This window comes from Capra hircus, chromosome 7, assembly GCF_001704415.2.
Source record: "Capra hircus breed San Clemente chromosome 7, ASM170441v1, whole genome shotgun sequence".
Taxonomy (NCBI): domain Eukaryota; kingdom Metazoa; phylum Chordata; class Mammalia; order Artiodactyla; family Bovidae; genus Capra; species Capra hircus.
In genome coordinates, this window is record NC_030814.1 from 49,649,491 (window position 1) to 49,663,536 (window position 14,046).

The 14,046-nt window shown below is 50.5% G+C and overlaps 1 protein-coding gene across 1 annotated transcript; it reads right to left on the minus strand.

Moving 5' to 3' along the window:
- Positions 493-13,097, minus strand: PCYOX1L (prenylcysteine oxidase 1 like). Its single transcript, XM_018050178.1, has 6 exons — positions 12,955-13,097; positions 8,465-8,671; positions 6,846-7,020; positions 4,751-4,962; positions 1,893-2,033; positions 493-1,441 (listed from the first exon to the last, which is right to left on the minus strand). Exons 1-6 carry the CDS (start codon positions 13,037-13,039, stop codon positions 783-785), a joined length of 1,479 nt encoding a protein of 492 aa, XP_017905667.1. The 5' UTR covers positions 13,040-13,097; the 3' UTR covers positions 493-782.

The window sequence follows — 14,046 nt, forward strand, 5'->3', positions numbered from 1 at the left end:
GCCTTCTACCAGCTGGAAACTTGTCTTCTTATAAGACAAGACTCTTAATGGACAGAATGGTCGTTTCTTCCAGTTGCCAAGGAAAAAAGTGTTCCTCTTCCTATGGCCTGATGTGTTTCCCTTTTTCCACTGGTTGCCAGGAGGCTCGGAGCTAGGCTGCCATCTCTGCTGGGGTAACCATTTCTTCCTTGTATACTTCCAGCCATCCCCTCCAAATGCAGTGTTGTTTAAAAACTTGGATGGTATCTAGTTAAATTTCTTAACTAGGTACTTGCATCTAGGAAGCCTACCATAAATAGGAGCTATTATCCTGTCTTATTTATGTTTTCTCATTTTCCCTCTATTTGTAACCATCTGGTTACATGTTTCACTGGAGGTGTTCCTTAGGTGCCTTTTGGGAGTAGACAATAAAGAAATTGGATTCAAAGTTCTCTGCCTTATATTCCCTACCACAGTTATCACCGTCTTCTACTTAGAAAACAAAGTCAGAAGCAGCTTAAGATGGACTTTTATTTCTTCTTAAAAAAAAAAAATAAATAAGTGAATACATTGGCTTGAATATTCTTCCCCTTCTCTTACTCTCCCCCTTCAAAAAAAACAACCACTGTGAGAATCCTTCAGATGGAAAGGCAGAGAGTGGGTCACCGGGACCCACACTGGAGGGAAAGGACACTCCACACAGGAGGGGTCAGAGAAGGACTCTGTGGGTGTGTGCGGCTTACACGTGCTGTTAAGGGAGTCCTTCAGCAGAGGCTGGACATTTCCAGCTCTCCTCGGAGCCCTCACAGCTCAGTCTTCACCTTGTGCATCAAATCCTTTTGGTCAATCTTGTCTAGGTCCTGGTACCAGCGGTTGAAAGCCAGCAGTGCCACGTTCTTGGCTGCCACAGCCATCACCTCCACGGAGCTGGCTGCCCACTCCAGGGCATTGAGGTGGAAGAGCTGGTCATGCAGTGTGAACCGTGGGAGGGGGGTGTGGGGGCTGTGGACGGGGTGGGCCTGCCACTCGGCCGTCTGGACTGAGTAATAGGAGCGAAAGAGGGTCTTCAGCTGGGACCGGAGGAGGGGCTGGGGGGACTGGACTCGCCAAACAGCGGCCTCCTGAGGCTGCTTCCGCCGGAAGCTGGCCGAGATGTTGACGGGACAGATGTTGTCCAGGGCACAGAAGAAGCTAGGGAAATCCGTGGTAAGGATATTGGCAAAGGGGAAAAGCTTGGGGTCGGGGAAGCCAAAGTAGGAAGAGTTGAGGTAGCCATGGACCAAGGAGACGACGGTGGGCTGGAAAGAGCCCTGGACGACATCGATGGGCGGGTCGAATCCTTCAAAGGCGATGGTGCTGCTGTTGTCCAGGTGCAGGGGGGTGGCGATGACCACTATGTCATAGTTGTCAGAGCCCGTGCCCGCCTCATTCTCATACCTGACCCGATACAAGGGTTTCCCCTCTGGACAGAGAGAGAAGAGAACACAAAATCAACTTCTTTCTTGGCTGCTACCCGCTTATCTGCCGTCTGGGGCCCAGCACCGAGGGGCAAGACCCTGGGTGCAGCCGTGCCGTCCAGCTGCTGTGTCAGTTTTTCCATGCTGGTATGGTGGCAGGGCGAGCCCTGGACCGGAATCAGGAAACCCAAGCTCTTTCTCTGGCTGTGGCGCTGACTAGCTAGGGAGCGTGGGCAAGGCTGTGGCCCAGAGTCCTCAGTGGTCAAATGAATGGGGCTAGACGAGTGCAAGTCTCTGCTTTCTGCTCTGACATTTGAATCAGGACAACAGTGCCCTCTGGTGTCGCTTGGCAGTGCTGGGACCTGCACCCCAGCAGAGGAGTTTTAGGGATAGAGAAGGAGGAAGTGTTCATTGTGTAGGAAGGGAGTGGTCACGGCCCCTGCTCTGTCTACTTACCTGTTGGCTGCAGGGTCACAGTGGTCACCGTGGCATGGATCACGTTGGCCTTGGTGAGCTTCAGCAGACCAGAACAAACCAGCTTGTTGCCTCCCTCCACAGACCACAGACTACCTTGGGCCCCGGCTAGAGACATGGCTCCTGGGCAAAGGGGGAGGGAGGGCGACCAGTGGCTTCTCAGCCTCTAGGCAGTGGGGCTGGAGAGGCCAGTACCATCCTACCCAGGCCTCTGTCCCAGGCCAAGACTCCTCCCAACCCCCACAGGGAGAGACAATACGCAGAAATAAATACAATAGAATTCACAATATTGTAAAGTAAAAACAGTATGCTCAGTGCAAGAGCCGCTATAGAAGACCACAGATTGTATGATTCTATTTAAATAGACTGCCCAGAATGGGCAAATCCAAAGAAACACAGAGCAGATTTGTGGTTGCCTAGGGCTGGAAGGCTAGGGGATGTTGGGGGAACTGATGGCTATAGGGATGAGTTTTGAGGGCAGTGAAAATGTTCTCAAATTGATTGTGGTGATGGAGACACAGGTGTATGTGTGTGCACGCTCAGTCATGTCTGGCTCTTTGTGACCCTGTGGACCATAGCCCACCAGGCTCCTCTGTCCATGGGATTTTTTTCCAGCAAGAATTCTAGAGTGGGTTGCCATTTCCTCCTCCAGGGGATATTCCCGACCCAGGGATTGAACCCATTGCTCCTGCATTAGCAGGTGAATTCTTTATTTCTGTGTCACCAGGGAAGCCAGATGGAGACACAACTCTTGAGTGTTCTGAAAGCCATTGACTCCTACATTTTAAATGCGTGCACTGCGTGATACATGAGTTATATCTCAAAGGATACCTACAAGATGCTGGGAGAGTGAGCAGGGTCATCTCGCTGAGGGGACACTGCTGCTGCTACTGCTGCTAAGTCGCTTCAGTCGTGTCCGACTCTGTGTGACCCCATAGACGGCAGCCCATTAGGCTCCCCTGTCCCTGGGATTTTCCAGGCAAGAACACTGGAGTGGGTTTCCATTTCTTTCTCCAATGCATGAAAGTGAAAAGTGAAAGTGAAGTCGCTCAGTCATGTCCGACTCTGTGAGACCCCGTGGACTGCAGCCTACCAGGCTCCTCCACCCATGGGATTTCCCAGGCAAGAGTACTGGAGTGGGTTGCCATTGCCTTCTCCAGAGGGGACACTAGGCAGGACCAGAAGGCTGGGAAGGAGCTAGCAGCAGCCAGAGGAAGAGTATCCTGGGCATGTGGGAGGTACTTGTTAATTATAAACCCTTTCATTCATTTATTTAGCAAAAATGGTCTGAGTGCCTATGATGGTCAGCACTGTTGTAAGGATATCTCAGTAAACAAAGGGGACAGATTCCCATTGGGAAGCCTGCATTCTAGTGGGAGGAGATAAAATAAGTCGATTCAATAGCCTGGCAGGGCAAGGGGACTGGGACTCCTGGGGGTGGGAGAGGTTAGGCAGCTTCGATGAAAAGGCAACATCTTCACAGAGACATGGGAAGCAAGAGTTTACTATGACTGCGTCTCCAGGAAGATTCTTCCAGGCAGAAGGATGGCCACACAAAAGCCTCAAAGTGGGAGTGTACCTGGGACGCTGGAGACACGGCAAGGAGATCAGAGTGGCTGGTCTGGGGTGCGTGAGTGGTGAGATGGTGAGGCCTAGACCACACAGGGGCCTGCAGACCACTGGAAGGACTTTGGATTTTCCTTGAAGGAAAGTAGGAGCCATTATAGTCTTACACGCAGGCCTGTCAGGAGCTGTCTTTTGTTTTAAAAGGATCATCTGGGTGATGTGTTGAGCTTGGAGGGGCCAGGGAGTGGGCAGAGGGTGGAGGACCTGGTAGAAGACTTGTAGCAATCCTGGTGAAGGATGCTAGTGCTTAGACCAAGGAAGAGGCATTGCTAGGAAGCAGTCAGATTCTAGGTATACATGGAAGGTAAAGCAGATGGGATTTTCTGACATATGACACAAAGGGTATGAAAGAAAGCAATGATTCAAGGTTTTGGCTGGAGCAACCGAAAGGAGTAATTACCAGCCAACCTACGGGGAGGCTGGGAGGGGCAGGCTTGAGGGGAAAGATCAGAAGCTCAGGTTTGGATGCACTGAGTCTGAGACGCCCATTAGCCCTTCCAGTGTGGACACAAGGGTGATGGCTGACACATGAGCTTGCAGTTCTGGAGACAGGTCTGGGCTAGAGGTCATGTTTGGGAGTCAGGTGGGTAGAACTGAAGCCCCAAGACTGGCTGAGCTCACCAAGGAAGGCTGAGTAGTTGAGAGCAGAGGAGGACAGAGGACTGAGCCTGGGCCTTCCATGTTGGAAGGCAGGAGAGGAGAAGAACCCAGCCAAGCAGGCCAGTGAGTGTCTGTGTAGTTCCTTGGCCTTGAATGCCCCTCCTCAGCCCTCCACCGCCCCAGTAAAATCCTACTGTATCTTTCAAGGCCCAGAATAGTCACCACACCTTGGGGAAGATGTGCCTTGATGCCTTTCTTGGGCAGATCTGTATCCTGTGCTGGGAGATGGTGGGTGATATATGTGCCTGCCCACCCCAGTAATGAGCTAGGAAGATGCAGTGCCCTAGTAAGTGGATAGCCAGGGGCCCAGAGGCCTTAGTGGGGCAGATTATGAAACCAATCCAAACAGGAGTGGCAGAAACACCCTGGACCTGAGATCTGAGCTTCCGTTTTGCTGTGAAGTGAGGTGAACACCATCTCCTGCCAACTGAGAGGACGGATGCCAGAATCAAAGGGTGTTGGGGTGATGTCATGTACTGAGTTGGGTAAATGTAAGGTTATTACAGGGAGGGCTGGGGAAGGGCAGGTGGGCAGGCTGAGGGCTGGAGGCTCACCGGCAAAGGCGGGCATCGCTGCTGACTGGCCATAGCTGGCCCGCAGGACGGCAGAGACTACGTCGTCGATAAAGCGCTGGGTGACGCCCACCTGGAGCAGGGACTCAGCCACGGAGCGCTGGGTCATGTTGACGAAGGCGGATTCTCCCAGCGAGTAGAGCAGTTCCTCCACACCCGAGAAGGCATAACCGTGGGCCTGGTACTTATAGATCCTGGGAGACATGTGGACCCAGAGCCCTTGTGCAGAAAGGCCTTTCTGCTGACCACCTGCCTCTGGGTCACTGCACCTTGGGGCCCATCCCTCCTCTCCATGTAGGGGTGGGAGAGGAAGCTTGTTATATTACCTTGGCCTATTTGCTGGCTATGGTGGGCCCGTCCCACCTGGAGGGACAGCCCAGAGGGAAGGGCAAACACTTTGGATCCCACCAGAACCTGGCTTCACATGGTGGCTCCTCTGAATGACAGTCATATCACCTCTCAAGCCGCTCCCTGATGAGGTTGCAGTCCTCTTCTTTCTCAGCTGGGACTGCCAAGCAGTGGTCCACGCTCACCTCCACTGTCATAGCCCCTCTCCAGCAATAACAGCTCTTCCCTGGCTTCTAGGACCACACTGGACCCCATGGCAGCTGCTTTATGCAAAAGTTGTCACCCTCTCTGCTAGCTTGGCCTGTCTTCCCCTGTGGCTCGGTCCAACGAGGCTCCCACTCACCCCCTCGCTAATGTCTTCTTCCCCCACGACTCCCCACCTTGAGGACTAGCATTTGCCTGGAGCCATCGGCTGATGAACTTTTGGATAGCGGCCTTTGGAATACTGCTTCTGCTCGGGCTGTTCTATAAATGTGCTGGGTTTGGTTGTTGACAAGAAGCCCAAATGGAGGTGTCCAGAAAGCAGTTAGAAACTGCTTAGGTAGTGGGTCTGGAACTTAAGGGGAAACTGGGGCTCACAGGTAGAGGCTGTCTCCCACAAAAGGGAGAACTTGGTGCTGGGGGGTTGGATAAAATTGACAAGGGAGAAAAGTATAAGAAAGAGGAAAGAGAAGTGAAGAACTAACTCTGGGGATACCTGGAGAGTACAAGGAAGAAGTGCCATAAAAAGCATAGTTACAGGAGTGGAAAGAGCAGAGAAGTGCCAGAAACCAGGAAGGAGGCCTGGAGGCCATGAACAAGTGTCTGATCCTGAAGTCTCTGCACCTAGGCCAGGAAACAGGGAGAACCTTTGAAAGGACTGACTGTCGGGGAGAGCTGGGACCAGCCTGGTTGGGTGAGTGGACTATGAGGGGTGGACAGAGTGACAACAGGATACTTATCCTTCTTATTTGGAGTTGATGGGGAGGGGCCTGGGACATAAGGGGGAGACAACTGGCAAAGAGAGGTGTTTGTTCTAGATAGGCCTGGAGGACAGAAGAGTTTGTAAATGGTGGTCCACAGGTTGCTTGTGGCCTGCAGATATGTCTTATTTGCCTTGTAAGATGAACTGGTTGCACACATTGAAAAACTAATCTCACATACAATTGGGTTTCCAATTTCTTCTGAAAAACTGGAATTTGCCCTGTGAGGCTGGCATTCCCAGGTGCCCACAAGCGGTTTGAGCAGAGAGCTAGCTGCCCATTCTGATGGGGCTTGGCTCTTCAGGACCCCTCCCTCCTTATCCTTCCCTTTCACTAAACTGCTTCACTTATTCATACCCCAGGTAGGCCCTTGAAGGTGGCTGAGTTTGCAACCCATGCTTTTTTTTGGCCAGAGCACAAGGGATGTGGGATTTTTAGTTCCCTGACCAGAGATCAAACCCATGACCCTTGCACTAGAAACACAGAGTCTTAACCACTGGACCACGGGAAGTCCTGCAACCCATGCTTTTATTTACCAGTTTAGCCGAGGGAAAGAGGATGCCAGCGTGACAACACGAGAGACAAGTACTGCTGCACTAAAGTAAGTCCCTTCCTGATGCTGGGGGTGTGCTCAGAACCTGGGTGGAATTCTCACACCCAGTGAGTACCTTTTCCATTTTGACAATGTACAGTCAAGTTGGTTCCTTCTGCATCTCTTTTCCTCTCTCCCTCTGGAAGGCCCTCCCCAAGGCTCTGCCCAGCCCTACCTCATGAACTTCTCCATGACCTCCTCCACCCACATCTGCAGTCTCAGGAAGCTGATGCCGTAGTGCCACCAGAGGCGGAAGAGGTTCAGCAGGTACCAGTCTGTCTCCTCCAGCACGAAGTTCTCCCCGTTGAAGATGGCGCTCCTGCCTCCCACCTCGCGCCGGTGCCGCAGCCCTGAGGAGACAAGGAAGAGGCCCTTAGGTCGCCTACAGAGGCCCCCTGAACCCCAGGGAAACCTAGCAATGCCGGAAGCTTAAATTCAGGGCCATCCTGAAGGATGGCACCACTAAAGGGAATGCGGCACTATGTTTGGTGCTTGTTCAACAACGGTAAACAGTGTGCTGGGGAGATGTCTGGCCCGGCTAGTCAACAAAGAAATGAAAATTAAACTCATATTCCGTTTTATATGTTTTTCTAACAGGGATCCACTCAGCCATGAGTGAGGGAGATTCAGTCGTCATCCTGGATTGTCTAGAGGCTGAGCGCCATGGCACTTGCTCTGGGATGGTGGCCTGGGGCACCAAGGCCACAAGGAAGAAATCACAGCTCCTGACAACCAGCTGCACTCTACAACTGAGAGAGCCCCAGAGCTTCGGATCGCACTTCATCCTCTCACAGTCTCGGGAGAGGCAGAACAAGAGTCAGTACCCCCCAGGTAACGACGGATGGATGGAAGGTGAGGCTTAGAGATTATAGGGACTGCCCTAAGTCATGGGTTTTTCTTTCTTTCCCTCCCATTCCTTTCCCTAAACCACAAAGTTCCCCTACCCAGAGGCAACCAGTAAGTATATTCCTTCAGCATCCTTCTAGAGATATTTTGTGCCAACACTTATAAATGTGTACACATCTGTGAGCTGTCTCTCCCTCCACCCACCCCCATATACTATTAATATACACAGTGGCCCACACCTTACTGACGTGTGCATCTTATGAGAATGTTCTATACCTGGGCATATAGGACTTGGCTACTGAATAGTCTGCTGTGTGCTTAAACAATATTTAGTCTCAGATCCTAGTGGATGGGCAGGTAGGATATTTTCAACTTTTTACTATTACAAACAGTGCTGTAATGAGTAACCTGTGCGTCTGCTGCTCTGTACATCTGTGAACACACTTATGGGATCACTTCTGAGAAGTGGAATTTCTGCATCCAGTGGTATATATATTTGTGGTTTTGACAGATGCTGCTGGGGTTGAATCTCAGCTCTCTTCACTTATTAGCTGTAGGGCCTTAGCCCTTTCCTTGGGAGGAGATACAGCACCCGTCTTGCAGGCTGGTAGGAGGATTAGAGGTAATGTCTACGTGTGACCCAGAAGGACGCCAGGTGCTTGGCAAGCACACAGCATGTGGAAGCCATTGTGATTATAGATTATTGAGAAGCAGTAAACTAATGGGGAAAGAAACTAGTCTGGGGGTGGGGCTGTCAAACCTGAATTCTAATCCGGGCTCTGCAACTAACTCACTGTGTAACCTCAGGCATGTTCCTTCCCCTCTCTGGTCTCAGCTGCTCCATCTGTAAAATGAGGAGATTGGGCTACATGACCTTCTGGCCTTGACCATCAGGGTCACCTGGGAAGGGCCTGAGGGCTGCCGCCAGCCCCAGGATGGTGCACTCACCCAGCTGCTTGACGAAACCCTGCATGTGGAGGCTCAGGGAGTGAAAGGAGGCGGCGCCACTCTCATAGTGCTGCTTGTTGACGGAGATGGTGGCTAGGCGGCCACCCACGGTCCCCTTCTCGAACACATCGATCTGCACCCGGGGGCCAAAGTGCTGTTGGAGGAAGTGGGCCACAGCAGAGCCCCCGATTCCAGCTCCAACCACAGCTGTCATCAGGCCCAGGAGGCAGGCATGGGGAGAGACAGAGCAGGGGCATGAGACTGAGGGTCACTCCTTCTCAGTCTCCTGGGCCAGTGGTTTCCCAGGTACTTGCATCTCATAGGCTTCTAACATCTCAAAAGGGAAATCTGTAGACTAGTGCTTAGTAAAGTGTTAGCTGCTCAGTCACTTCCGACTCTTTGAACTGTAGCCTGCTAGGCTCCTCCATCCATTGAATTTGCCAGGCAGTAAAGCTATCAAACAGCAAAGTGCAACCTGCAAACTACCACCTACTATAACCCTTATTTTATAAAGAAAAAGACAAGTTAGCAGCAAAGGGGCAGGGAAGAATCTCAAAATTTATTTAAGGGAATAAATCTAGCTTTATACAAACTCATTGAAAGTCAAAGTGAAAGTCACTCAGTTGTGTCTGACTCTTTGCAACCCCATGGACTGTATGTAGCCTGCCTGGCTGCTCTGTCCATGGAATTCTCCAGGCCAGAATACTGTTCCCTTTTCTAGGGGATCTTCCCAACCCAGGGATCGAACCTAGGTCTCTCACATTGCAGGCGGATTCTTTACCATCTGAGACACCAGGGATATTTTACTATGAATTGGTGAATACCTGGTCACTGCCAGGTAATTAGGTTAGATTAGTATTAGGAATCCACTCCTTAATCCAGGGGTTGGCAAACTACAGCCTGAGAGCCAAATCAAGGCAGATTTCTGTTTTTGCAAGCTGAAGCTTTATTGGAACGGAACTATGCCCTTTCTTTAGCTTATTGGCTGTGGCTCTTTCATGCCAGGCAGAGTTGAGTAAAGTTGGAACAGAGGCTGTAAGCACAGCCTAAAATGTTTACTCTCTGGTCTTTAACTTAAGAAGTCAGCCAACCCGTGGTCTATTGCAACTTCTCACCTGACACTTAAGTCATTTCCACATCCATGTTTGCCAAGCCTGGAATTCACCCTGTGACAGATAACTCGTCACCATATAGGGCACTCTATTCTACTTTGGACTCTTGTTATAGTTTCAGCTTTTTGACATCTTTTGGGGTCTTACCTACTGTCTTTACTTCTCCTTCTTTCCTTAGTTAGTTGCAAACTTAGTTCATATACCATCAATATTCTGATCCAAGTCACTGAGAAAAGCGTGTTACTGGTCAGGGCTCTGAGGTGCTGCTAGGAACCACTGACCAAACAGATAGCAATCATTACACAGCACTGAGAGGACAGTGAAGCAGCTGTGAAGTTACTGAGCTGGACAGCCATGCTACCCACAATTTTTGCCCACCAGGTATCTAAGACACAGCTTTCCTCTCACCTGACAGTCTAGTAACCTATCAAAGAGAAGGAGATTTGTCCTTACTAGACCCATGTTGGGCTTTCCAGGTGGTGCAGTAGTCAAGAATTTGCCTGCCAATGTAGGAGGTACAAGAGACATAGGTTCGATCCTTGGATCAGGAAGATCCCCTGCAGGAGGAAATGGCAAAACCCACTCCAGTATTCTTGCTTGGATAATTCCACGGACAGAGGAGCCTGGTGGGCTACAGTTCATGGTGTTGAAAAGAATTGGATATGACTGAGCACGTGCACATGCACACGCACACACACACACCAACACACGCATACCCCTGTTGGACCCTAAGACTACTAACTCTTGTCAAGAAGGCAAAACTACAAGGTTCTTTATGATCTGGTCTCCATTTACTTATTCCATGTCCTGCCTCAGCCTTGCAACACTCCACCTTCTTGTCTGCCTCAATTTCTTTTTTTGGCCATACCATGCAGCATATGGCTCTTAATTCCTTGACTGGGGATAGAACTTGTGCCCCCTGTAGTGGAAGCACAGAGTCGCAACCACTGGACGGCCAGGTTAGCCCCCTGCCTCAGCTTCTTTTGCTCTGGAACAGAGACTTCACCCTGTCATGCCTGTGCCTTTGCCCACGTTGTTCCCTTTGTAAGAAATGCTCTGTCATCCTTTGTCTTGCTGACCTCTGTGGCCCTTATATGTCATTCTTAGCTGGCTGGCCTGACTTCCGAAGACAACTGTCCCTCCTGCATATTCCCACAGCATACTCTCCTACCCTGGCCTGGTCCGTGGGACACTACTCAAATGATCTGTCAAGATCTGAGGGCAGGTCCCTATGTCCCCAGATTCTGGCAGGCAGTAGAGCTCACTATTGCATTTCGAAAGAACAAATTACTTCTTTATTCTCAGTGTTTACAAAGCCGGTTCCAAGGATACCCTTTAACCTTTTAAACCAAGTGCTTCCCACCCTTTCCATTTTTGACAAAGCCCTGAATTACCCTTTTTTTTTTCCCCCAGAGAAATTGCTATCACAAGACCTGGAAGCTGCCTAAAGGCTATAGGGAAGTAGAAGACCTCATCTCACTAAGAACTGGCTCCTTCAACACCAGTGACATGACACCTGCTCTCTAGTCTGTGGTAAGATTTGCTGGACATAGAATGAATGAAACAGAGAGGGCCCTGTAGCAATGTAGATCGGGATCCTGGAGGACAGTGGGTTTTACCAGTGAGAAGAAGCCCATTCTCTACAGAAAGAACAGCATAAGCAGGGGCCGGGTGGAATTATGGGGGAATTTAAAGGGTCCGATGCCACACTGAGGTGTTCAGATTTGATCATAAAGCGGCCTGAGGGTTACGACATCTTAACAGGAAGCTCCTCATTCCCATTGTAGGTAGAGTCCAAGCCACCGAGGACGCACAGAGGCTCTTATCAGAGCAGTGAGGAAAATTAAAGTTGCAGGAAGCTTGGTACTGCCAAATCTTTTGCCTTGATGATGCCTGGGGTTAGGTGGGTAGGGCCAGCTGGAATGAGGCAGGCAGCAAGTTCTGCGTTGGCAGAAATGGTTGAGCTGTGAGGAGGTTCTGCCCCTTCCTCAGTGGTCACTGGGAAATGCCATGCTCTGCTGCCCTTTCTCAAGAGATGTGGGAGCCCTGCACATCAAGACCTTGCCTGCCTCATTATTCCCCATCCTTCAAAGCCTGGCTCCAAATCCATCTCCTTCATCAGGCCTTCTCTATCTACTCCAGCTCTCAGGATTCTCTCTCCTCTGAAAACCCTAAATGTTCAGTCCTAAATTGATTTCTGGCACGCTTCAGCCTGTCTTAATCCTTTATGGCCTGAGCTGGGGTTTGGTAATGCAGGCCTTAGCACTGCACTGGCCCCATTATGTCTGTGGCACTCCCATGGGGCAGCCCTCCCTCCCAGTGAGAGTCACTCCTCTCCCACACCAGAAACCCAGCATCTCTGTCTACAGGAATCTGATATATGAGGGACTTGAAAATCTTTGATTCATGTTGAGTTAAAATGACAAATGTTAAGAGGAAAAAAGTATAAACAAACATGGAATGTTAGTCAGTTATATACATGATGAAGTATTTAGCAGTATGTCCTGATGTCTGCAATTTATTTTGAAAAGCATTAAAATGTTAAGATGGATTAATGGACATGTGATAGGTCTGTGATAAAGCAAATATAGTAGCAGTTTCTTAACAGCAGAATCTAGGTGCTGGGTAAAGAGATGATCAATGTGTAAGTCTTTCAATTTTGGTCTAGGTTTGAAAATTTTCAACATAAAATGTTGAAAAAAACAAAAAAGCAAATAAGAAGACTGCTGTGAAAAATTTCTCACTTTGTCATTCAGCAAATCTGTCCCCAGAGGACTTACATGGGTTCTGTCTTTCCTAGAACTGTCTCCTACCCTCCATGAGGTTTTTGGCTTAGATGTTGCTTCTAGGAAGCCCTCCCAGAGCCCACAAAGACGGCCGAGTCCCCTTCCTCTATATTCACAGTCTTTCTCAGCCTCAGCACTAACTTCCTTGTATTGTACAGTCTCTCCTCCTCCGGACAGGAACTATGGACCAGTGCCTACTACACAGACGACCCTCAATAAACCTGTGTGAATGACATCATCCAGACAGACCAGAGTCCTGGGGGAACCTGGCAAAGAGCCAGGTCGAGGGCACATGCTCAATGCCCCTGAACCTTTTGGTGAGATCAGTGACCAGTCTTGCCCCAAGGCTCTTTTCTGCCCCAGGTAGCCCTGGACACAGGCCCACGCCTCCCGCCCCATCACCACCTTGCCTACTGCGGTCCCCTTCCTCGCCCCGTCGCAGTACCTCGGCTCTTCTCCACCCAGCTCCTCTCCCGAGGACTCCTCCCTCGTCCAGTTACCTTCCCCTTCCCCCATCCAGCTGCTCCCGGCTGACAACCCTTTTCCCGCGCAGCCCTCCCCAGATCTGCACCCCACCCAGTCCTTCCCGCACCGATTTTACTGGGCCGGGCATCGCCTGTAGCGGCGGCAGCGAGGAGCGCGGCCAGCGCGGCGAAGAGCCGGGCAGCGTGGGCCATGGCGGGCAGCGATGGGGGCAGCACTCCGGGGATCGGGCACTGGCGGGTTGGCGCTAGGCGCCCCGCCCCGCCCCAGCGCCCAGCTGGCTGTTCCGCCTTCCAGCCTCGCTGGTCACAGCTTCTTATTGGACAAGCGGCAGTCCCTCTTCGGCACGAGGCCCTCATTAGCCGCATCTCTCTGGGGGCAGGCTCTGTCATTGGCAACTTCTCCGTCCCGCCTCCTGGATGCGGTTTCCTCATTGGCTGGCTTGTCTTGCTCCGGCGCAGGTGTGCGCGCTTTGGGTACTCAGCATCAGGACCCGGGCCCAGCTCCGGGGAGATTGATGACAGAGGAAGAACTGAAGCTTTGACGATCTCTGTTCAAATCCAACCTCTGAGCGTTAGTAGCTCTGTAACGTGCCTTCTCCGTGTCTCATTCAGTCTTCCTGCTCTACCTTTCTAGGTGGTTGTGACAATCACGTGAAATAAGGCATGTGAAATCACTTGGCAGTGTCTGCAAGTGCTGGAGATTGCTGACCAACCATGCAGCCAGGATGGCAAGGCGCTACTTGTTTCAGCATGCTGAAACAAAGCCAGATGCTTTCCAGACTGCTGTTAGTTACCACGTGTCTTTGCGGCTTTGACACAGTTTGTGTCTCTGCCTTCTACTTAAAAAACAAAAGGTAAGAGTTTCATCCACTCTTAGAGGGGAAAGGAAAGGTAGAAAGGAAGAGATAAGCTCCATTTTTCACCCTCTAAGGAAACAAAAGCAGCTTCACTGTGGCTAGTTTACTACACTATAAAGGACAGATTTCCTCTCACAGAAAATAAAATTGGGGATGAGTTTCAAAATAAAATAAGGAAAACTCATGTGTATTCAGTCAGATTATGGCTAAGAATAGAAATAGAAAGGACTCTGAGAAGAGTAAAAGGTCACAGAGCTGAGATTACAGCCAACTTTGTGAGTCTTAACATGGCCAAACTGGATTATTAGTAAAATGGTAGATGAATAAATATGCATTTCTCAT